The sequence below is a fragment of the Rhinolophus sinicus genome, linkage group LG15 (genome assembly GCF_036562045.2).
Source record: "Rhinolophus sinicus isolate RSC01 linkage group LG15, ASM3656204v1, whole genome shotgun sequence".
NCBI lineage: Eukaryota > Metazoa > Chordata > Mammalia > Chiroptera > Rhinolophidae > Rhinolophus > Rhinolophus sinicus.
This window is the reverse complement of record NC_133764.1, coordinates 7066986-7093300: the sequence shown is the minus strand read 5'-3', so window position 1 is coordinate 7093300 and position 26315 is coordinate 7066986. Positions and strand designations below refer to the sequence as shown.

General features: G+C 38.9%; 1 protein-coding gene and 1 long non-coding RNA gene across 6 annotated transcripts in view; one reads left to right on the top strand and one right to left on the bottom strand.

The window, feature by feature from the left end:
- Positions 1-4325: 4325 nt before the first annotated feature.
- On the bottom strand, positions 4326-7389 carry LOC141568996 (uncharacterized). The gene is made up of 2 exons (XR_012492354.1): positions 7251-7389; positions 4326-4498 (listed from the first exon to the last, which is right to left on the bottom strand). It is a non-coding gene; the product is annotated as an uncharacterized LOC141568996 (long non-coding RNA).
- Positions 7390-7478: 89 nt separating this feature from the next.
- The window catches only part of MAP2K4 (mitogen-activated protein kinase kinase 4), a 115699-nt gene continuing 96862 nt past the window's right edge, over positions 7479-26315 (top strand). For 2 of the 5 annotated variants that reach the window (XM_074320699.1, XM_074320698.1), the window contains exons 1-2: positions 7479-7674; positions 17751-17783. In XM_074320699.1, coding sequence (XP_074176800.1) covers positions 7560-7674; positions 17751-17783 — 148 coding nt within the window. In that variant the 5' untranslated portion in view covers positions 7479-7559. The remainder of the gene's footprint in view (positions 7675-17750; positions 17784-26315) is intronic. The other 3 variants (XM_074320701.1, XM_074320700.1, XM_074320702.1) reach the window with 2 other exon arrangements.

Genomic DNA, 26315 nt, shown 5'->3' with positions numbered 1-26315 from the left:
TAGTAGAATACACCTACATTTTGTGAGCTACCAGGGCAGTCTGCCAGTTTTTCTGTCTAAAAACTGTGACAGGATCAGGGAGAGAATTACTTTGAATGAATTAGTTGAGTTGAGTTGAGTTAAAGAGATGACCTTTCTTTAAACTAATGGGAGCTTGTAGCTGAGATAACTCTTATGTTAGAAAGGTCAACAGAAAAATAAATCATCAAATATTTTTATATTTGTCAATTTTTAAATAAAATATTATGTATCATTGATTGTTTTAATGCATATTATTGTAATTATGAATGAGACTTAGAATCATTAGTTTATAAGCCTTTATATTTATTTATGTCTTACTCATTGTTCTATTGCATGGTTGGTGTTCATTTATTGGCTTATGTGCTCTTAGGTATCAAAATAAATAAAAGTTTGTGTGCCGCTTATATTACAAACAATTAAACAAAAATATAATGTGTTCCTGGAGTATGATGGGTGATAGTTTTCAGAGACATATGTATTTAGAGTTAATAAAGTTCTCAGCATCTGACTAATACAAGGTAAGTTACATTTTTGCTAAGTGTCTACTTTGTCTTTTTGTAAAACTTAGTTCAGATTTTTTTGTCCTTGTGACATATTCTCATATGTGTGTAGTGCATAACTTTATTATTAATTCTGATGTTGAGTAATTCAAGTATTTTCAGCATTCCAAAAATAGATAATTTCCTATGTGTCCAGCAATAATTCTTCAATTAATCTACGTATGTAGTTGATAAAGTACTCCATCAACTACTAATGGAGTTTAGTTACTGCTATCTGATGGTTAGAGTAAGTCAAAAACTCTGCGTACCTCTTGGAAAAGTGCATGCTTTCTTCAGCTCTGATTGGTAGAATTTGATGTAGTCGATTGCGCCAAAAGTGACTGATCTATGGTCACAAGAACTTGTGTTGAAGTGAACATATGCTTAATTTTTAGCTTATAAAATACACCATGTCTGCCAACATCCAGTTCAGTGGACACTATAGATGAAATGCCTCAAAATCAATGCTACCTACTAAGGTGGCTATAATCAAAAAGACAGATAATGATAAGTGTTGACTAAGATGTGGAGTAATTGGAACACTCACATACTGCAATTGGTAATGTAGAATGCTGCAGCCACTTTGGAAAGGAGTCTGGCAGTTAACCTCAAGTGGTTAAACATAATGTTACCATATGACTGAACAATCCCACGCCTAGGTATACACACACAAAATTTGAAAACATATATCTGTACAAAAACTTGTACACAAATGTACATAGCAGCATTATTCATAACAGCCAAAAGATAGAAACAACCCAATATGTCCATTAGTTGGGGATAAAAAAATATACATTCATACGATGAAATAGTATACAGCCATGAAAAGGAATGAAGTACTGATACATGCCACAATATGGATGAACCTTAAAAATATTATGCTAAGTGAAACAAATTGGATAGAAAAGGCCACATGTTGTAAAATTTCATTTATATAGTATGTCTAGAATAGATAAATGGAGACAGAAAGCAGATTAATGGTAGCCTAAAGCTGGGGGTGTGGGAGGCTTGGGGCCAATCGATAGAGACTACAAGGGGTATGGAGGTTCTTTTGGGGTAATGAAAATGTTCCAAATTTGATTTTCATGATGATGTACAACTCTGAATATCCTAAAACCCACTGATCTGTACACTTCAAATGAGTGAATTTTATGGTATAAGAATTACAGCTCAGTAAAGCCGTTACAAAACAAAACAAAAAAAACCACAATGAAACAAAAAGTTTTATTAAATTCAAACCAGATACTGTTACATAATTTCAAAAACAAAAACAAAACCCACAATGTCTTCCCCTAAGTAATTATTAAATTCTACAATCTTTAGTTAATCAGGGATGCCTGTGTGGTCACATGTAGGAGGTGTGACAATTAAGTTCGTGAACTCATCCTAGAAAAATTGCTACATACCTCATTCTTGAATATCACTATAGTCACCTTCTAAGTACTCCCCTTGGGAAGCTATACACTGATGCCAACGCCTAGTCCACCCTTCAAAGCAATTTTGGAACTCTTTGTGGAATGGCCATCAGAGCTGTCGTCGTATTACCCTTGATGTCCTGAATGTCATGAAAATGTCTTCCTTTCAATATTTAATCTTTGGGTAAAGAAAGAAGTCATTGGGGGCCAGATCAGGTGAGTTAGGAGGGTGTTCCAATAGTTATTTGTTTACTGGTTAAAAACTCCCTCACAGACAGTGCCCTGTGAGCTGGTGCATTGTCGTGATGCAAGAGCCATGAATTGTTGGTGAAAAGTTCAGGTCGTCCAACTTTTTCATGCAGCCTTTTCAGCACTTCCAAATAGTAAACTTGGTTAACTGTTGGTCCAGTTGGAATGAATTCATAATGAATAATCCCTCTGATATCAAAAAAGGTTGGCAACATCATTGCAACAAGTTCGCGAACTTAATTGTCACACCTTGTAAGTCCACGGAGACCTATTCCTTGCATATGAGGACACTGAATGGCTGTACCCTAGGTGATTCCTTTTAGATGAGAAGTTTCAGGAAGTCCTGATTTTTATAAGAAACCTACCCAATAAGATAAATCTGTACTTACTCATTACAAGTTATATTATTTGGTTTGTACTTTTTGCTGTAGAGGGCAACGTAATTTAGCAATAAGTTTAATGTTTGTGTGACTTAAAAAAAATTTATTGTTTTTCATTTCCCCTTAATATTTTATTATAAAAGATTTCAAAGATATAGTTGAAAAGATTGTAGTTAACATCAGGCTACCCACCACCTAGATATCACCGTTAACATTTTATTATGCTTGTTTTAGCACATACCTATCCATCTACCTATCCTGCTATCCTTTCATTCATCCAGCTTGCTTTTCACATATTTCAAACTGCAGACATCAGTAAGTATCCTCTTGAAAACTTTAATATTTATATCATTAGCTGGAGTTTGATATTTACTTATGGTTTCTTTTGATGTGTGATTTACACACTTTGAAGTATGTAAATCCTGAGCGTATATTCGCTGCATTTTGACAAGTGTGTATACTTCTGTAACGCAATCCCTTATCAAGGTATAGAACATGATCATTACCTAGAAAGTTCCCTCCTGCCCTTTCCCAGGCAATCATGTGGTGCTCCTTCCTTCCCCCAAAGATATGCCCACTGTTCTCTTTATTCCTTTTTAGTATCTTTTTTTTTCTTGTAAACATACTGAGGATAGATGAACAGAATACAGAATATGAGGACAGGCTGTGGGTATAGGTCCAACAGATGAGAATCATGCCTTTGTAGTATATATTTGTATCTGGTCAGACCACAGCGAATACTGTCAGTATTACCTTTCATGTAGCAGCAGTGACCTAGAGTGAGGTGTTTCTAGTTTTTGTTTTTGCTCTTATAAATAATGTTGTGATGAATATTTGCCTATAAATCTTTATAGCTATGCAGGGTTATAAATAGTCAAAATTAGTACTGTCTCCTTTTATTTGAATGAGAGAGAACTGTGGTTCTTTGATGGCATGAACTAGTCCAAGTTTCTCACATGCTGTTTGTTTCTAATTAAATGCAGTATCAGCCAATATCCAGAAACCTGTACAGCTTGCAGCCCTCTGTCTAGAGGCTAAATCAGTCATCAGATGGCCTGGTCTTGAGCTCTCAGCGATTTGGAGATAGACAGGAGATAGGTTTTGCTCAAAGCCCACTGCTGAGTGCTTATAGAGAATATCTGGTGATTGGTCCAGCCAAATACCGTAGAGGTGTCTGACCCTTCTTATTACCTTCTTGGAGGCTGAAATTGACATCCTAAGGTGAAATCCGGTTGAAATTTACTTTTAATTTATTTGCAATGTGAAGTGAAAAATGTCTTCTTAATCTAACCATTGAGACATATGTATCAAAAAGAACCAGCAAGCTAGATTTCTAAGCAAAGGTGCTCTAAGCAGGGTATATGCAGACTTGACTCTTCTCTGTAGCCTCTTTCAGGACAGGGCATTCTGATCTTGCTATACACTGCTCATAGCAATGGTTTGAATCTGTTACTCCCATCCTGTCTAGTAGGAAGGAAAAGTTACTACATGGCAGAGCCGAGAGTTTCAGGCCCATTTGGGCGTTTTCCTAAGGAACTCTTATAAATGTGAATTGGCTGGTTATTGATACATATTGCCTAATTGCCTTTCCCTACCCCTCCCAAATTATGCCCGCTACTACTATTATTACTAAAAAGTCTGTACTTCTTTTAAGCAATTCATTTTTTGAACCACGTGTGAGTTTGCTAGTGCTGCCATAACAAAGTACACTACAGACTGGGTGGCTTAAACAACAGAAATTTATTTTCTCATGTTCTGGAGGCTGCAAGTTGGAGATTAAGGTGTCAGCAGGGTTGGTTCCTTCTGAGGGCTCTCTTCTTGGCTTGTAGATGGCTGTCTTCTCCCTGTGTCTTCACAGGGTCTTGCCTCTCTATGTGTCTGTGGCCTATTCTCCCTATAAGGAAACGAGTCATATTGGATTGGGGCCCACCCATATGACCTAATTTTTACCTTAATTACCTTTTTAAAGGCCTTATCTCCAAATACAGTCTCTTTCTGAGGTATTGGGAGTTAGGACTTCAACATACAAATATTTGTGGGGACACAATTCAGTCAAAAACAAACCATAAAACACATAAGAAAAAAACCCATAAAACCGTAAGAAAAATATGAGCTACGAAAAAGTTAAAAAATCTCATAGCTTCATCAGTTTGAACAAACCAAGGTCCTTTTTCGTTTTTGCCCATATGTTGGCGTAATCGATGGTTCTTCTTCCTGGTTCTTAGCCAGCAATTTACCAGGCTAACATCGATGCAAGTATACTGTCAGTTTTATCACAAACCCAGCATTAGGTATGATTAAGCAAAAAACCTAATTAGTTATATATTACTCTTTTAATTCAACTTTCCTGAATTTCCTACGTTAAATGTTTTCCCTTAGGGTTATTTGTCACATATATTTTTCTCATTTATGTTAATTTAACTCTATCAGGTCAATGTTTTTCTTACTTGATTAAATTCTGTTTGAACAAATTTAAATGTAACATACATAATCTAAAACAATACTGAAAAACTATGTGTTTTTTGAAATTTTTTCCTAGCAGTTGCCTAATCTCTAGTATTGCTTCTAGGATTTCTATTGAAGAGATAATAAGTTTCTATGGAAAAGGGGGCTTGTAGCACTTTACATAATACTGCGACCATATCAATTGCCCACATCAAAGAATGGGGGTGGGATTCTGGAACTGGAAAGGAGAAATGAGATAACACACACAACAGTGACATTTAGACAAGAGGAACTGGTGGGGAACCCTACTGGCAGGTGCCGCAATAAAATGTCAGAAACTTGCTCAAATAGAACGATCGGGTATTTATCTGGTCATCCCTCACCTGGGGCCTGATAAAGACAGGATACTGTACTTGGTTCATTTGCCAGCAAACTGTGGGGCTGTTGATGCCTTTTGTCAGTATGCCAAAGTGGACAACCCAACAGAAATGCAAGGTGTGTGTGTCCCTGTTGTTCTGCATCAATGTTTTCTAATTGTTGGCAAGTTGTGTTGACGTTTCGAAAGAGGAATTTCACTTGCTTATTGATACTAACTCCTCCAGACACTAAAATATAAACAAACCCTAAAGTAAAGAAAGCCATCTTCCAATCTGCACCTTAAAAGGGGACAATGGAGGGAGCCACAGCTCCTGCTTTTCTTCGTCATTTGTTATTTCTCTTCCGTCACCACTATGCAGAACATGTAGATAGACGACTTCGTCTGTACTCTGGGCTGAATAGCCTAGATGGGAACTTTTCCTTTCTGGTTCTGATGAGATTTCTCCTCTAAGGACCCCACATTTAGGATTCCCCAGTACAAACAAGAGCAAGGTGGGCTGCTGATTCACCCTAGATGGGGACTTGGCAATGTTTATAATGACCTGGACTGGAGATATTGCTCAGTCAGCCAAACCCTCTAGGGAGAGTCTGGCAGACAGGAATGTGAAAGGCTCTGCATTTAAGTACACCTATTCTACGGGTGGCCAGTTAGCTCAGTTGGTTAGAGCACAGCGCTCTTAACAACCAGGTGGCCGGTTCGATCCCCACATGGGCCACTGTGAGCTGCGCCCTCCACAATTAGATTGAAACAGCTATGTGACTTGGAGCTGATGGGTCCTGGAAAAACACACTTAAATAAATAAAAAAGTTAACAAAAAAAATTAAGTACACCTATTCTAGCTCACCTTCCCCTTGTCTTTATTGACTCCCCACTTTACTTCCCCTAAGCCTTATCTCTAGCTTCTGTTAGCATCTGAACAATTGAGGTGATGGCTGAGGTTCGGTTTGGAGCAAGAAGGCAGAGCTCTTTCGAGTAAGGACACATTTCCAGCATGCTATGAGGAAATCCCAGCACAGATAAGGTGGGTGGAGGGAGGTTGGAGAAGGAGGTCCTGGTATACATTGTGCAACGTTTCCAAAGGGCAGGGAACATCCAATTCCACAGTTCAGATAACTTGGGATATCGCATAGTTGGTCATTCTCTTTAGGCAAGACATACCTTTGCCCAGAGACCTATGTCTCAGTATTCTAATTACATTGATGTGGGCTCACAAACCCTAGCCTCAGAGGATTCTTTTTCTGCTTTCAGCTGCTGACTTCCTAAAATCAAAGTCCCTGTGCAAAGCACTGGAAGAAATCTGATTTTGTTTTTTGGGATTGTCATTTTATGTAATTCATAATAACGGCTATGACTGGGCTTATAAGGTGCCAAGGAAGTGTGGGAGGGAATCCAGTGTGTTTTCAAGGGAAGACGGTGATGTGGGCTGTGTATTTTGGGAGGCCAGGGACTGTTGGGTACTTAAGATGCTGTTCTTCACATTTAATGTGCACACACATTATCTGGGGATAATGTTAAAATGTATATTATGATTCAGCGGTTTTGGGATGTGTCCATGAACAGTACTTTGAGTAGCACCCTTTAAAACCCCCAGGGCAGTGTAGAGGATTGGAGAGTAAGCAGGATTTAAAAAGAACTCCAGATGGAACCATAGCTAGAGCCAGCTCTGCTCTAGAAGGTCCGCGTCAGCGACTAGACAAGAAGCATGACCCCTGGGATCACTTTCAGCATTACTATTCTGATTTTGGGTTCTGAGATGCAACAAGCGGGTTCTTAAACGTTTGGGGTCACAGACCTCTGTGGGAATGTTGCAAGCTATACGTACCTTCTTATTCCCCCAAATGCACGCACACTCCTAATTCTGCAAACTGCTTTAGGCCCCGCGAGCCGACGCGCAGCTTGGGTGCAGGACCTCTGCCTGCCTTTCGGGTCCGGCACCGGACCTGGGCGGTTCTGCAGCTCAGCATCTGGAGCGGCTCCGCGTCAGGCCGGGGCGGGGGCGTGTCGGAGGCGTGTCCGGGGCGTGCCGGGGGCGGGCCCAAGACGGGCGGAGGCCGCGCCCCTTGGCCGAGCGAGAGGCCGAGCTTGCTGCATTGCAGCCGCCGCGGCGCCGCTCGGCTCCTCACTCCCAACAATGGCGGCTCCGAGCCCGAGCGGCGGCGGCGGCTCTGGGGGTGGCAGCGGCAGCGGCACCCCGGGCCCCATAGGGTCCCCGGCGCCGGGCCACCCGGCCGTCAGCAGCATGCAGGGTAAGGAACGCAGCAGCGCTGAGACCCCGGCTCCCTGGCGCGGCCGTCGGCGTCGTCGCGGCCTGTCCCTGCGGCCGCGGACGCCCCCGGACCCGGCTGAGGAAGCCGCCGGAGCCGCCCGCGCCTGCCTCCCTCCTTCGCGGCTTCTCGCCCCATGCCGGCCGCCGCGGGCCCGGCCTGGATCCGGGCTCCGGCCCGCGCAGGCCCCGGCCGCGGCCTCCGCCTGCGCTCGGCTCCTGGGCCCTGCCTGGCTGCCCCGCCGATCCGCGGGGCCCACCTGGCCCAGCACCGCCCCCGCGGCCACCCCAGTCGCCGCCGCCGCTTACCTGGCGCGCGCCCCGCCCGCGTTTGCCGGAACGCGCCGGCCCGGGCTGCGGCGGGGCGGGAGGCGCCGCGGGCCTGGCTCCCGGTCCCCGCGCCGCTCAGGTAGGCGGCGGCGGCGTCCCGGCCCGGCGCCCCTCGGCCCTGCGCCCTTGCTCGGCTCCCCGCCGCCGCCGCCGTGGGGCCCCGCTCAGGGCCATCTTGGTTCCCTTTAGGGCACAGCTGCAGCCGGACCCCCGAGTTGACCTCTGGGCTCCGCGGTTCTGCTGGACCGTTTGTGTCCAAACTTCTGCGGGGTTTCTGTGCGCTGGGCGGGGCGGGGGCTTGCTCAGGCCTGTGCCACCTGTAAGGTACACAGCCGTTGGCCTGAGAGGCCATTTGTTCCGGGCCAGGATTTCTGTGTTAGCGATGCATGCGGAAAAATAAATAGATAAATATATAAAGAGTGGTTTAAATGGAGAGATACAGGAAATGGAAAGGCAGGGGTCAAGGTGGCACTGTCTAGTGTCTGGACATCTGAGGCAGCTCTCCTAATTAATGGCTTTTCCCACTGGAAATGCTTATTAGCCCTGTGCGGCTCTTGACAGGGGCTGTTGTGAAAATACCAGGCCCCAGCCCATTAGGGAACATTTCCTGAAGTTTATTGGGGAATGTCGAGTAGCAGAGTCCCTTTTTATAAGGGAATCTCAGATATCTCTTGACAACTTTAGCAAACTGCCTCTGTTGGATGATCAGCAGGAGCAGTTGGTGATCCGTGTGACCGTGGTTACTCTTTGATTAGAATCTTCCTAAAGGGCTTCTGGTGTCTTCACTGTGTGTCGAGTTAGGTTCAACACTTATTGACTATTTCATGTTTTCGAGAGTGTGTGTGATTCAGGAAGCACAGATAGGATTTATATTCATTTGTATAACCCTGGCACCCACCCCATGAGATAATTTTAATGTACGTAAAAAATGGTGATAGATGTATAGACAGGATGATGTCAGAGCTCAGAGGACACTTTCTGTGCAGACCTTCGGTCATTAATTCAAATTGAATTAGTTATCGGATGCCACTGTGTTGCACAGCACAATGTACAGTTGAAGTGTAAGATGGGTTTTCTGATCTTACAGCTTTACAATCTAGTTGGTGGTAAGTGGTGAAATGAAACAGCAAAATGAAAATTTGGAATTGTATTGCTTATCCAAAATGGGTGACTCATAAGAATATGCAAAAATCTTTTTTTGGGTTGGTATTTTTTTGGAGGGGTAAGGAGGTTGATAATGTGAAAAAACTGTATAGATTTATTTTTTTGTTAAAAAAATATTTATTGAGCATTTGACCAGTGCTAGGTATACCGTGTTTCCCCAAAACTAAGACCTCGCTGGACCATCAGCTCTAATGAGTCTTTTGGAGCAAAAATTAATATAAGACCTGGTCTTATAGTAAAACAATACCAAGTCTTGTATTAATTTTGCTCCAAAAGATGCTTTAGAGCTGATGGTCCGGCTAGGTCTTAGTTTTGGGGAAACACGGTAGTACTCTAGTGCTGGGTATATAGAAAAGAGTGACTCGGACTGTCTCATCCCTGATGGAGCTTACCCTCCTGATAGGATGGGGGAGGGAAGACAATATGCAGGTAAATAAGAAAAATTACTAATTGAGAAAAGTGTTAGGAAGATAATGAGCTGGGTTTTGTGATAGATGATAATAGGGGAGAGGGCAGTCTACTTTGATAAGATAGATGGTCAATGAAGACCTGCCAGGAAAGATGACTCTCTTATGCTAATGAAGAGAGTTCTAGGCTGAGGGAACAGTGTGTGTAGGTTCTGAAGTGGGAAAGAGCTTGGAGTATTCTAGGAACTTTCGATTACTAAGAATGAAGAGAAGTGCTCGAAATTCTCAGGATGTTGTCCAGCACAGTTCAGGTTATAAAGCATGAACTTAAGCAGCAATTTAGAATTTCTCTTTTTTGTTTGTTTTGTAATGTTAGAGCCTAACTTCCAATACTTCATCTACCAAAGATCTTTGGCTTTAGGTCAGACTTCTCAGAGATGGCCTTAAAAGATGTTTGGTATATTTCCACCCCTTCCCCACAGTCTGCTTCTACTTAACCACCCCAAACACTGCCTTTCTGGGAGTTAATGACTACGTTCTTTCAAACAGCAGGATTCAGTTCTGGGACATATGGAAGACATTTCACGTAACAGACATTGGAGGTCCTTCTGTGTGATAGGCCCTGGGTGGGTGTGGGCCACTGGGTAACCCTGCACACCTTTTCAGTATTTCCCAGCCTGGACCACTCCTGACATTTGAGGTTCAAGAGAGGTCCAGGTTGGGAAATACTGTTTTCTTAACCATAGTGCTTTATCTAAGAGCCAGATCTCTGGAGTCCTGGATTTGAATCCCCTCATCGGGACTTAAGATTGTTGTGACCTTGGGCAAGATATTTAACCTTTCCAAGCCTCAGTTTCTCATTTGCAAAGTAGGAATAATCCTTACCTCACAGGTACTTTGGGAATGCATGTAAAGCATGGGCCTGGCATGTAATAAGGATATGATACATGTTAGCCACCATCATTGTTAATAGCAACAATACTGCTATTTGTAATGGTCTCATTAATGGTCTCTTTCATTATTAGTAGATGAGTCTCTAACCCCTCATGATCCACTCACAGTTTCTTTAGCTTCATTATGAATGAGTCCTACCCTTCTCTCTAACCTGTTGATTTCCATTTTTCATTTGAGCATCTCCTTTCAGAATATGCTTGATGAATCTTTATTCTGCCTGGTTTCATGCAACTGTTCTGCCATGTACAAGCTCTGTGACCTTGGGGAAATTACCCACCTTTTCTGAACTCTTTAAGTATTTCGTCTGTTAAAATAGGGATAATACCTTACAGGGCTATCATGAGAATCACATTATTAGATTATTGCATGTGAAAGTGCTTTGAAAATTGTAAACTATCTGTAAGGATATAAGAATTGTTATTAGACATGATTACCTGAGTTAGTTGTTACTAGTCACTTAAAATGGACTAGATTTAAAAGATCTCATAAACACAAGATGTTAAATTTATTATAGAAGATAAAGCAGGGAAAAGTAAAATATTGTCAAACTTTATTCAGGTAACTAAGACATCAATTTTTTAAAAATTAAAAAAGAAATAATGGTTAGAATGGTTAGAATCTATAGCAGATTCTGAAAAACATGGAGGCATTTGTAAAGTACTTGTCACAGGAAACATGGGACATGTTGTTGGTACCTCCTGCTCTGTTACTGCGCTGTGCTAGACAGGTATTCTTTTTTTCTTCTCAGGTCTCAAATACAGATATTTAACAGAAACTTATGGACTAGTCCAGACCTTTACCTGTTTATCCCCAGCTGAACATTTGATAAGTATCAATTTAAGTAAAAAGATGATAGTTTGATTCTACTTTTTAAAAATCACACAAATCTTTCAAGTGTAATGAAGCATATCTATTAAGAAAATGTGAAGAAAGATTTAAAATCAGTATACTTTTTTCTTATATTTGAGTATATAATATTTGTGATTGTATTGGACTATTTGCCATTTAGTCTGTGGTTTCAAGAACCATAGCAGGGTACCTGTACCTTAATTTTAAAGAACTGAATTGTGTGGACATTCGATGTACGTAGTCCCAAGTCCTAGAATTGCTTGCCTTTCCCAGTGTGTTGCATTTTATTTATTTATTTATTTATTTATTTATTTATTTATTTAACCATTTATTTGATATAACCTGATAAAAATCCAGCTCAGAAAATTAGTCCCTCCTGAAAACACATACTGCATTTCTTTATGTTTGCTTAAAAATGAGAACAACTCTAGTATTAAAATTTAAAAAGTAGAACAATATATTGCTTTTAGGATATTTATTTTATCACGTTTGCTTTAATGTACCTTATCACAGGGAATGTGTGCTGAAACTTGTTTAAGGTGCGATATAAGTTAAGCTTGTATTTTGAGTCATGTTTTCTTTTTTCATAAAGTTCTCTTTTTCATCCTGTTTCTTTTACCTAATTTGAGAAGCTGGATTGATTTGGGCCCATAGAGTTTTCCTTTTAGGGGTCTGGAGATCATAGTCAATTCTATCACACATAGTCCAGTTCCATCTCCTTTGCAGTCTCCCATCTCTAGGAGACAGAGATGGTGCAAATGAAACAACCTGAGAAACTTTAATTCAGACTTAAAAAGGGAAGCTAATAGTCAACGGTTCTTGTTCTGTATCTTACCTAATTTGATGCTCATATGCATCCTTTAAGGGTAGTTGGGCATAGCCCCTTTTATAGAGGAGGGAACTGATGTTTAAATTAAGTAAGTTGTCCTAGTAGAGGTGGGTTTTAATCCACCTGTATGACTGGCAGCCTTTGCTCTTCTTACTTCTCTATCACACAGGCTCACCTGGTTCTCTGAGCTGTCTTTAGGTCATTTCAGCCACTCAGGTCTGAGAGAAGAATCTTTGCCAGAAGTAATGCAAATTCAGGAATGGAAGGGAGAGATTATTTTAGGTTTCAGTCAGAGGGTGGAAGGTTTAAGCCTCCAGCCACATTTGGGTGGAATTTGGAGACCTTTTGCTTCTCGATGCACCTGTATGAAATAGAGTGCTCACCTTGCTGGAGAGTTTGCAGTGGCATTTCGAATTTGGAGACCTTTTGATTGGGAATTTACAAGTAAGTAGAAAACTTGAATCAGGGCTTGGCCCAAGAAGCCACTGTCAATATGAATGGTACTAGAACTCTTTGAACACTATCCATAATATATAAAAGGAACCCATTTAGCATAAGAGTAACATAATTTGTCATCCTGGCTAAATCTGCCATCTGGGCAAATTACTGTCCCTGCTAATGGGCATGGGTTACCTTCTAGCCATTTCCCCCAACTCCAGAAAGTCTTCCTGTGTTTCTTTACACTCTTGGCAGGGTCAGGAATTAATGTGCACTTACAGAAAGGATTCAAGGGCGAGGAGGGAGAAGATTGGCCTGACACAGTGAGAGGGAGCATTGCCAGTCGTTAACACGACTCAAGATGGACCTTTTGAAAGACGATAACAATCACATCTTACACAACTTGATTCCTGAAGAACATGTCATTCTGCACCACAGGGAAAGATGGCATGGACACCCCAGCAGCTCGTTCACGCTGTGTTGCATCTTACCTAAAATCATGCAAGCAAAATGTTAAAAAGAGGGAGACAAGTGTTGCCAGATACAGCTCTGTTATATATTTGACATGCCTGTGTCTATGCATTGCCTGCATTTGCTAAAAAATAAGAGACATTAAGTGGTTCCCCTGATATGTTTGTCAGTATCCCTTAGATCTGGGCTCCTTTTAGGCTCCTGTCGGGGGAAGCGGGTGGGGGGAGGGAAGGAAGTATCCACCGTTTTGGAGTTGTTCGAGTTCTCAGGACACCAGGCTGAGTCTATAGGAAGGGCTGTAGCAGAAATGTAGAGAGAGGGGCGGAGATCCCTGTGCTGCCTGGAGTTCTTCACTTGTAACTCTCTTGAGGTGATTGGGAATGGAAGGAGAGGGCCTGGTTTTCTGCACGTTAAGCTGATCTGGTAGGGAAGGTACCACAATTGTTGCTCACCTGAGGGAGAGACCAGGAATAATAATAACATAACAATAACCTGCTTTATTCCAGGCTCTGTTGTACATTTTAGATATATTGCCTTATTTAATCATCACAAAGCACTGGTGTATTATTATTCTGTTTTACAGATGAGAAAATTGAAGCTTGATAGAGGTTAGAGACTTGCCCAGTCACATAGTTACTAAGTTGCTCTCCCTGGGTGTGCTAGGCTTCAGTGAACAGGCTGGAGATGACAATACAGCATTAAGTTACGTAACTTAGAAAAAGAACTAACGTATGGGAACTGACAAGATCCTGAATTTTAAAAACAATGTGGAAAGGATTTGATTAATATTAATAAATTGTTCATGATGTCGACAACCGGAAATTACTAACTTAAGGTGGCTCCCTTTTACGTTTGAGACAGGCGAAGCAAGGAAAGCTAAATGAAATAACAGCAGGAAATACATCTTGTGGGACTCTAAATACTATGAAAATAGACATTTTGGACAAGCTTAGATAAATTCTTAGGTGTTAGAACATAATGATGTATTATGAGTAATTTTGCAGTTTAAGACACATGCCAGCTTTCTGAGGTTGAAGCTTTAAGGCTGCAGACAACTAGAGTCTTGGTGTTTTTCTCAGAAGGGAGTCTTGGTGGCTTGGTCTATGGGCGTGACCTTGTGAGGCAGCTCTGATTTTCTTTACATTAGTGTGGGTTCAGACTGTAACTCACAACACGTTTGCAGCAGGACAATATCAAGATGTCCAGGGAACCATGAGGAACCACTGAAAAGGGGGAAAGCACTCGTGCCCCTGCCCCCTCCCTGAATTATAACAGCAACCCAGAGAAAGGGGAGAGAGGTAACTGCCACACTGCATGAGGGTCATTACACAAGCAAAATTAGGTGTAAACACACTGTTTTCAAATTCTAAGATTAGATTAGCAGATACTGTTCTTAATTTTATATACAAATGAGGAAATGGGCTCAAGTGAAATGACTTAAGTTTCACACTTGAACTGGAACCCTGGTCTCCTGGCATTCTTCATTTCATTTTTTGCTTTATCAAATACTGTTTACTCTTATTTTTATGTACACTTACACACATCCTAAACAGCCTTTTAAACTAATGTAGACATGCTCACTTCATTTGGTAAATATAGTCAATTGTAGGTTTTAAGTTGTGGCCAGTTAAGGGCTCTCAGGGTTGAGGTAAGAGGGTAAGAATGAGGGGAAACGTGGGAAAGAGGGTAGGAGAGGCCTGGTGAGAAAAAGGAGGGAGGGTGAAGTGCCCCACATGGCTTGATTTCTTTTGTAGGCGTACTGGCACTCTGTCTAATGCATCTTGATATTTATTCTTAGGGGTCTAAGATTTAATGAAAAAAACTTGCCTGGGGCCAGATAAAATGAGAAAGACTAAAATTTGAAGGGAGTGTCATGTAAAGTTAAGTCCCAGGGTACACATAAGTAACTCACCAGGGTAAAAGAGTGCTGCACCTAAGATTTAACAGATAAACTGGTTATTAGCAGCGGAGTCACCTGATCCTAGAATTCTGGGAGATGCAGGACTTAAAGGAAATGAAGGAAACACCCCTTCAGACAGAACTTTTGAGACCAGGGAGATCTCAAGAATTGAACATATTTGAGTGGATATCGATGGATTAATTATAGCATAGCCATACACTGACTTTTCATCAAGTTGAAGATATTGGAAATTTTCCTCACCATTGTGTTCCCACCATCTTTCTCTTGTACAAGAATGCTGGTGGTCCCCGGGCACCCTCCCCCACCCCTGCCCTTGAGTGTAAGCTAGGGAAGCTGTCCTGTACTTCCCTAAGTGTACTATAAGCACCAATTTTCTGACCATTGCAGGTTCTTTTCCAGATTATCTATCTATCTGATATATAGATAACCTGGATATATATATATATATCTGTATATGTATCTATAAATATCTACATATATAGTAGTATAGTATATATAGTAGTACAGTATATATAGTCTTTTAGAGGTCTGGAACAATTTAGCTAACTAGCTTTTTATCTGATTTAATTGATAAGATTAAATGGAATTCCAAGGAAAAGATGAGCCATTCAGTTCCAGTTAGTTTAGCCCTCACTTGCCCAGTGGACTCTGGGTCAGATAGTAGTCGGCAAGTCTTTCTTGAGTGAGAAATGATGCAGAGATGGATGTTGATATACAAGGCTTAGAATTCATTCACCTGGTCTCTTCATCCATAATTAGGTAAAAAGACCAAGTCTGTTGTCTTAGTTGTGCTTTGAGAATTTCACCCCTTCTCTTTTCAGCTACTTGCATTAATTCTGTACTGACAGAACTTCAAGTTTTGAGAATTTTTAAGTACTTAAAAGTGGGCTTAACTTCTAAGTATTAGAGAGGAATTGGTATGTTACATATACCTTTGAACATTTTTATTTATTTATTATGCTTTATCATGTAACCTGTTTTTTTATACAACCATATACAGAGATGCAACTCATTGTTTCATACCTTTCAAATTTATTTTTCTTGTTCCTTTCTTCGTTCATATTGCTATTTTGTTCACCTCTTCTCTCACCTTTTATTTTTGCTACCTAGTAGCAACCATTGTCTGTATTTAAAGCTAGACAGAGAAGAGTAACTATTGCCTTAAAGTTGTTTCAGTGTTGAATCAGCTTCCTCTCCATGGTGGTACAGGTGGATTTTCCTCCCCTCTTCCAGTGGGAGAGCGTGGGAGACTGGCTTCTGACCTGTGGCTCGGACTCCGCCGTGCTCTCTGTCCCATCGGTGCTTCCAGAGAGCCGTTCCCTGTCCTCCTGACTTTGCTCGGCTCATTTTGCCTGGGAGGAGATGGCTGACGGGGAGGAGATAGTTGCTTAGGCTTATAGGATCCCTGGATCTCCGAGTTTTTCCTTTACGCGGTCTTTCTGCTGCACACCTGGTGGGGCACCTACTGAGCTTCAGTGGTAGAGACGAGTGTCCGTGCCCTGCCTCCAGGTTTGCCCCCAGTACTTCTGCTCCGTGCCGTCTGCATTCCTCCTCCTCCTCCACTGCGTTTGTGGCGTTAAGTGGTAAGCAGTGGGTTATGCCTGTGCGCGAAGGCACCTTCCTGTCAAAGTAGCCACTTAGCATTTTTCGGTTTTCTGCATTATAGGTGAGATCTTTATCTTAGAATCCTAAGCGTTTTAATAACGGAATGGGGAAGACTACTTAAACATATTCTTCCTCTAGTCCTGGTTCTTTTTCTTAACAAGTTTTGATTGAATTTGTGTAAGTACATGCTTAAGTGATACTCATTCTAAATTTACTTGCTCCATTTTGTTCCCCAAAGCAGTAATAAACACAGGCATAGGTAGACCACTAAGAAAACCAGCTGTTCACCCGATGAACTAAGGGGGTGAAAGAATATTTTGAGAAGGCTGTTGTTTTATACAGCTTATTTTACTGGGTACATTTTCTAAAAACTTATACCTGTATACACTATATACATAAGGTATAAACAGATTCAGTTGGATTTGGGAAATGTTCATGTTTCTAAAGAGAATTTACAAGTTTTCTTCCTATAACTGAAGTCCTACTCTGTCTTATTCCTAGGGACGTGGTCTTTTTTTTCCTTTTTCAGGCCTACTTCAGAAGAATTTCAGCACCTCTTCAGTAGTTCATTGTCTTATCATTGGAAGTTAGCTAATAAATAGACTAGGAAATGTTGCTGTATGTGTTTAGGTTTCACAATTTAGGAGCTACTAAAAGTTTTGAAATATAGGTAGTAATTAAGAATATTTCTAAGTCACTAATCTGAGTTAATAAAATAACTGGAAATATGTTTTGAATTTGTAGGTTGAAAGAATAGACAAATCTGTCTTAAAAGTTACTCTTAATTTCCAAGGGCTAATAGCTGTTCTTTTTATTGAATAGATGTGTAAAATAAAGATAAAGACAGTATAACTCTTATAATTTAAACTTGATTTCAGTACCATACTAAAGGACATCTACATTAGAAAAAGCTGAATTTTTAAAGAAAGCCCGTGTGTTACAGTTATCTCTGTGATGGTGGGGGTTATGTGATTTGAACTGTTCCTAAATTTGTTTGATTCAAAATGTAATATAAAAATGCAATGTCATGTTCTAATTTTAGTTTGTTTGATTTACAGTAAATGAACTGGAACTTATCTCTTTTACTTTAGGCTTTCAGATAAACTTCTGTGAAAAGGCACAAAGTAAGCTACACATTTTATGATACTATGCTACTTATTATTTTTTTTTCATATCCATCTTGGTATTGGGAATGTGTCTACTATTGTTTCAACTAACCAACCATGGCAATTTTACATTAAAAGAGCTTCCATTTTTCATTCTTTTTCCACATACAAAAAGAAAAAAAAATTTGTTATATTGTTGATTGTAAATTTTTCATGTTTTCCATTTGAAATTGAACTAGAATAAAGACATTATATATAGATATTCAAATGCATACAGGTATAGAAAGATATATATATATATATACATATACATATATTATATTAAGATGTATATAGATGTTGAAAGATATACTAGTTTTAGAAAGATATATACAGGGTATAGAAAGGTATCGATAGGTATACATGTGTATATAGTTATGAAAGATGTATGTAGGAATTTGAACTTAACCATAATTTAAGTCACAAGTTGAGGAAAGTTCACTTTTAAGATTGTAATGCAAAAAATAAATAACTATCAAAGATCTAGTGCTTTAAAACTGATTTGTTTTAAACCATATATTTAATGCATTTTATTATTTTTCTTTAAAACAAAGCTTGTTTCTTCCTCCTGCCTCTCCCCTCCCCCAATGTTTTATATTAGGACAGGAGTCTTCATAGAATACAGAATATGTTTTCTGTAAAAAGCACAATTTATAGAACTAAAACAAATGCATTTAAAGCTTAAATATCATTTGTGTTAAATATCATTTGTATTAAAAATGCAGTTTTAAAAAATCCCAACTCAGACTATTCTCCAGTTTATCTAAAAACATCCCAAAATAAAATAAATGTAACTAGTTTCATTTTCTGCGTATTTATTCTTAGAGAGGAAGAATGATGACCACTTTTCTCTATATGTCACTCTTCCCCCCCTACTTATATTGAAATATAATTGACCTATAACACTGTGTAAGTTTAACGTGTACAGTGTGGTGATTTGATACACTAATATATTGCAAAATGATTACCACAGTAGTTAGTTAACGCTTCCATCACCTCACATAGTTAATATTTCTTTTTTGAGAACATTTACGATTTACTCTCTAAGCAACTTTCAAGTATATAGTACAGTATTGTTAACTATAGTCACCATGCTGTATGTTTTAGATCCTCTGATAATGTATCATTCTTAAGAAAGTTAGTTCAGAGGAAACAAAGTTTAATCTGGAGAAAACATTTCTGCTGTTTTTAAATTTTATGATGGAAATAAACGCTTAATTTCCATTGATTGAATACTGTGAGTTCCTTTGAAAGGTAGTTAACAAAGATTTATTTCTTGAATGGTTTACCCATGATACAAACATATAATAAGTAATAGAGTAGGGTACCTAGACCCTAGGATAAAACTTTAATCGATCCATATTATCATTCTTCTCTTACTTTAAATTAAAGACAGTAGGAACGGTATTTTCTTCCTATAGTGAGCATACCTATATATATATGTAATGACGTTACAACTTCTATGCTCTTTTCACACATTTACTAGGACAGTTTTTAGCTTTCATTCACATTTTAGTATAAAGTGTCTGTTTAATATAATTTTTAGTTTTTATAGACATAACATCTAAAGAAAAATGCTGATGTTTTGCATTCACATTGTTGCCGTTTTTTTTTAGTCCTATTGTGGACGTAAAACAAGAGAAACATTGATTTTATTAAGTTTAAAATGTGTATGCAGTGTCTATAAATAGCTTTGTAGGTAGAATAAAAATACCTTTAGATTGTCTAAATAGTCCTGTCCTTTTCCCATTGTTATAGAAATGATAAATTTGCACATTGCCTGTTTTAATACACATGGAATAATCTACAAGGACGCATGTATATTCTCATTTCGAGGCTTTCTTTGGGTAGCCTTCACTGCCTCATCACACTGTGATGCTTTCTCACATCTCCCTTTTTATTTCTCCCTCTCTGGGAGGTCCTCCTCTTCATTTCCCACTTTTCGGATTCAACACAGTTTTATACATGCATTCACTTAACATGTATTAGATACCTCGGTATCATAAAGCGAGGGAGATTATTGGTACAGAAATGAATAGAATTGATCCCTCCCCTTAGTGGGCTGTTAGTGCAGTGAACTTGAGCTGATCTTGTGTTGACTGTACGTGTTCAACTACCACTAGCAACTTAGCCCAGGGTGAGGCAGTGCAGAGCAGATGTGTACTGGGCATCTTTGCTCCTGCTGTTCTGTCAGGAGAGACCGAGCAGGAGGGGTCTCAGGGTAGCTGCTTTCCTGATTGCAGACCATGACTCAGAGATCCAGTAGTGGGTCTGAGCTGTGTGTGCTGCCTGGGACTTCAGTGAAGATTCTAGGAAAGGGAGCACACACGAGGGAGGCTTGGAGCTGGGGTGTTGGAGGTGCTCTAAGTTGACAGCATTGATTTTTGTGCTGTTGGTACCTACATTTTAGGATAAGTTTTCAGCACCTTTTTCCAAAACTGGTCCTGTGATTGGCATGACTTAAAAATGAAAAGTACAATTTTGTAATATTTGCAGACAATCAATCTTCCAGTTTGCTCTGGAATATAGACATTAACTTTATGTTGAAAGTGGGCACTCATTTCTTTAAAAATAGAGGGCTTCAAATCACCAAAGCAGTATTTTCTCACCTGTTAGGGCATATTCTAGTGTCAGAATCTCCAGTTCTATTCTAAGAGTTTTTCAGAATTATCAGAAAAACTTCTAATTAATTTACTAAAAATAATTATATACCATACAGTAGTCATAGGAGGGGATGGGGCAAAAGAGTGCAAAACTAGAGCTTGTTAAAAGTAGTAAGTTTGAGTTACTGCTGCTTCAAATGCTGAATTCTCTACCACAAATCGAAAAGATGGATTGTAAGATAATTCTGATGACTAATGGAAGCTCTGAAGGATTAATTTTTTCCATTGTTTGCCTTTCACCTAGTTTTTGTTTTTTTATATTACCACATCACTATTCCAATCAGTTTATCACAATTGCCTGTTATAAGTTAGTGGAGTTTTATTGGAGATGTGTGTATAAGTATATACACACACACAAGCAAATAGTGTGAGATTACGTATTTGATTTTGGAACCAGATTTTTATAGAAATTCAATAAAAATCCACTTTGCACTTTATGTTTTTTTTTAATCAATTATAGTTTGTGCATTTATTTGCTCTTTGTTTTCTAAATATATATGATTAAGATAATATATATTTAAGATAATATGTAATAAATAAAGTTATAATTATTTAAAATAGCAATGTTTCTTTTAACACTGTTGGATCATTGAATTTTTCTGAAGTCTGAAAGTCAGACAACTTAAGGGAAAAATATTCTTTACAATGTAGAGCTCCTACATTTAGAAGGTTGATAAGTTCATCATTTATCATTTCAAAATAATTTGTACTTGTAAAGATGTTTATGTGATTTATGACCAAGTTTGAATTATCAATCATACGTCAATGGCTCTAATGAGCTAACATGTAAACACTGTTTTTTAGTATATGATTTGCTTTGCTTTATAAAACCAATCTTTTTGAAGGGAGTAGTAGATTTGCCTAGAAACACAGTTTTTGAGAAATCCTTTTATAAATGTCCAATTTACCTCAGTGTATCACCATTCTGATTTTTTTTTAATCTGCGTGAGAATTATGACCCATTAAGGATCCAGGCGCATAGGGATTGTCTTCAGAAAATGCCCAACAGAGTCCTGTGCTAATCAATGTGAGAGTAGTTAGCAGTTTGGAAAATACTCTGTTAATATTTCGTTTTCACACGAGGGCTCTTTTAGTCTTTCTTTCCCTCCTGTACTTCAGGATATTTTTAGCCCATGGCTGTAGAGGTTTGAGTGCTCAAGACAAGTTTTGATAGTGCTGAGTCTGTAGCGTTTACTTTTACACTTTTGGTAGCTTTAAAAACCTAGTGGCTTTTAAAAGCTGTTTGCCTTGGGAATGTTTGCATAGCAATGGAATGTTTATTTAGAAAATTATATGCTCCAGAGGTGACTTATCTTCGAAGTCACTGATGGAAATTGGGTTACAGGTAGTGATTGTTTTTGGTCACACTGCACATCAGAGTATTTGGAGAAAAAAGTGGAGGTATCCTAATGACAGAGTCTCATTTCATTGTGAAGATATTCTTTTAAATTAAGTATCTCTAATTATTTTTAAGTTGGAAACAATACAGAGGAGTGATAATGTTTTATGAGTCTTTCTAGAAATTTGAGGATGTCATTAATATGTTTTTTGACCTGATAAGAAATGTCTACAAAAGGTGATGTTTTGCTCAAGAGAGTATTTAACTTTTTTGGAGGGGGAGTATAAGAGAAAACTGGGGGGAGTAAGGAGTGGAGGGAGGGCCAAGCCGGTCTACATTTAGAACTAAGAGCTTAGAAAATTCAGCTTATTAAATTTCCAGTTTGCCATTTTATGTGGCAAAAATGTATACCCAATGACTAACATTTTATCATTTGGAATTTTTAAAACTAAGCTAAGTTTTTCAGCAGCCCTAAGAAACAGAAAGACCACATTTGCTACTATTGGAGTTTAACAAAGTTTATTTAAATTTATGTAGATGCTGAAGTTAGTTGAAAATGAGACTTCTGTGGTATTTACCATAAGCCATAAGCCCAACTAGTGTCCAGTATATTCATCACTGTCTTTGTGGACTGTGGTAAATTGCCAGTGGACAGTCGATCTGCTTGGAAACAGCCTCTAGACTCATGAAAACCCAAGGTCTGTAGTAGTGGTGTAGGAGGAGTCAAGGTTCATTTTGTCCCTTTCTATGCGGTACCATTGCTGGGGGAACGTTGCCTACTTATCTTTGAACGTAGAACTGATGGAAACATTAATTTCTCCTGAAAAGTGGTTTTTGATGCTAGAAGAAGAAAGTTTTCATTTCGAAAAGTTATTGCACCTTAAAAATCATTTAGAGAAACTTAATGTGTGATATATTTGAACAAAAAAAAAAAATTAGTGATTTGCCCACATTGCAGAAAGTTTCCCTTCAGCTGCCAGTTGAACTTTACTATGAACAATGAAGGGATAGTTGACAAAACTTTTGTAGTTGAACAGATAAAGGGCAGAAATGATATGGAAAGTTTTCAGAGACTTCCCAACTAAATCTCAAGTTAATCAAAGTGGTTTTCAACTTAGCTTAAAAATTTAGGGTGATGGTTTTCAAACAAGATATAGCAAATACTTGACTTCTCACTACATGATTTTATGAATGCTTTCAAAACCCAGGCTCAAGTGTCCAGATGAAAAGATGTTCTAAAAAATCTTGTAGCTTCCATGTTGGTGTTCATCACCTTATTAGGTAGAATTAAATGAGCATTAATCGGAAACAAAAGTGTATATAAGCATATTCACTCCTTTTTAGAGAACCTTTTATAACATTACACAAATGTGATATTTAACAAATATAGGTATACCACTGATGGTAAGAGGCACCGAGGTCTTTAAAGATGAATTAAATCTAGAGCCCGTGCTGTAGAAGCTTATGTTTGAGTGATTGAACATGTTGAGGCAGACCGTGTGGTCGATATAATATTAGATAACTCTTATGTACTGTGTGCCAAACCTTGTTCGAAGCACTTTATATTAACTCCTTTAATTCTTACAACAACCTTATGAAGTAGGTATAATAATTATTAGAGATGAGGAAACTGCAGCACAGAAAGATGAAGTAAAATTTCCAAAGTCATACAATTAATGAGTAACACAACTGTGACCTTGGTCTGGTCACAGGTTATATGCTGTCAACCATAGTGTTTTATGGATTCTTGAAAGAAAGCAGTGGGCGCTCAAAGGAATGGTTTTCAAACCAAATGGCTTTTGAGGGTCTTTAATCGCAAATGGTCAGGAGGTCTGGACTTACCGTTTATGTCATTTCTGACTTTCTGGCCCAGAAAGTTTCATAATGTTACTAATAAGCCTGACACAACAGTAAGTGGAAAGATTCTTTCCTGTGGCTCTGAAGCTAGGGACTTAGGGGTCCTTCCACTGGGGAAGAATGTTCAGTACAGAACTCAGAATTATTCTGGCCTAGATGGATGCAGCAAATGAATTTCTGTGGGATTCTCAAGTGAGAGTCTTGTGTGTCTGGAGAACAGCTGACCAAGATGGGTAGGTCAGGAAACTTGGGAGTCAGCGGACAAGGGGGCATAGCCATGCACACATACGGACAGATTTGTATATAGAGAGAGACTCCTAACAATGAGTTGTCCCGCCCACTTTCTTTTAGTTAGGGGTGAAAGAGAGCAAATTATCTAATTTTTAAAACTTTTAATTATAGAAGTTTTCAAACACGCACACAAATGAAATAGTATAATAAACCCCGTGTACCCATTACATAGCATCAACAGTTATCAATATACAGCCAATTTTATTTCATTTGTTCCTCTTCCCTCCATCTATTTCTACTGAAATATCTTGAAGCTGATTCTAATTGTCATTATTTCATCCACAGGTCTGTCAGTCACATATCTTCTAAGTGATAAGGACTCTTAATTACATAACCTCAATACCATGTTACACCATTAAATAAACAACACAGTATTATCAGATAGCCACTCAAATGTTCAGATTTCTTCAAATGCCTTACAAATGCCATACTTACAGTTGATTGTTTCAAGCTGAGATCTCAGTGAGGTCCACACACATTGCATTTGGTTGATAAGTCTTAAGGTTTCTCTAGACCTGGAGTAGTTCCCTCTTCTCTTCATTTTTTTTCTTGCCCTTTATCCGTTGAAAAAAATTGGGTTATGTATTTTGTAGCATTTTGCACATTGGATTTGGCTGACTACATCCTCTTAGTAATTAATGTTTCACATGTTCCTCTTTGCCCTGTATTTCCTGTTACTTGGTACCGTAGCTAGATAGACAGGCTTCATGTAGAGATTCAGATTTTTGGCAAGAACACTTCATAGGTGGAGCTGTGTGTTTCTTGTTGCATCACATCAGGAAGCGTGTGATTTCTGGTTGTAGGCTCATTAAGACTGATCAGTGTGGGTTTAGGTGCTGTTACTGTGATTTGTATAGACTCAAGTTCCCCATGAGCCTTTCACGTGATGGTTTTGGCCACCATCAATGATGTTTGTCTAAATTACTTCATTAGGGACTGGTTAATTTGTGTTTCCAAACATTGTTGAGCTTTGCAAATAGTAGCTGTAGTCAGCCAAAAAAAAACAACTGTTTGTGTTTGGGGCATACCATTGAATGCAAATTACAGAGTTAAGCATATCTCTGACTTAACTGCACCACTGTTTGAAGGATATAAAAGTATGTGTACATATGCACACACACATACACAGACATTTATTGTGATTTTCTGTACTATGAGAGAATTAAAAGTGGACATTTATCCTTCGTATCCTGGAACATGAGTTGACCTATTCATTAATCTGGCCTTTTAAACTTTTAAATGTCAAATAATAATTCTTGACATTTTTTGGTGAAGTTATCGAAGCAGTGGGTATGTCAGACCAGTGCTGCCAAATTAAGATCAATCCTAAACTGGAGTCCAGCTTTGTTTATTCATTTATATTCAGTGCTTAGAATATTCAGGTCCTTCAGGGCATTACCCTTCCCAGTACTTGGGAGCCAGAATTAGTCATCAAAAGGCAGTTTCGTGAGAGTAGAAGTAAATAAGAGTTCTCATCCAGGGTATTAAAAAACCTGGTGAACTACTTGTGTTCCAATTACCTTTCGAGTTGCTGGTATATCTTGTCCAACAGGTGTCATTATTCACCCTTCAGTAGTAGCAGTTTCTTACCCAACTCTCCTTTTTCACCTTTTCTATTCAGTCACCCATCTTGTAACTAAATTATTAAAGTCTCTCTTTCCTGACGTTCTAAAATTGATTTGATCTTACACAACTTGTAAATAACAAATTAGAGAAATGTGTCAGGACACTCTTACGTAGGCTACGTTCAGGAAGTAGATAGGCTACCACGGATCCTCTCTGAGTGCATGTTACCCTCTTGATTAATACTGCTTTAACCTTTAAAAACCTCGATTTATAGACTATATTTATGGGCAGCAAATAGTAACTTAATTGTGTCCACTAAGAAATGGAAGTGTGATTCACATCTTAATGATTTTTAAACTGGGAGGTATTATTCAATGGAGACCGAAAAGAAGCTGTTTACGTGCTGGTGAGAGGAGTGTGACGGCAGTAGTTGTTGCTTACACATACACAATGTGAGCTTTGTGTAGATGTTATTCTTTTTCCACCTCTGTTATTTGCTTTGGGAATAACACAATGATGTTTGAATTAAAATTTGGATTGCAAATTATTACTTAAAATTTCTTTAAAAAGATGTATAGTGTATGTAATGCAGCACTGACATGGAAAAAATTGAGTATAGAAAAGATTGTTACTTGTTGTGTAACTCAGGCAGTTAAAAATGCCAGATATCTTTTTTAAAACCAGAAGAAGTCTGACTAAGTTGTGTGTTATGCGGTTTGGTGAGTAAAGATTATTTCTCTCGGTAAGCTCTGGCTAACTTTTTCAAAGAACCTACATAAGTTCTAGTTATACATA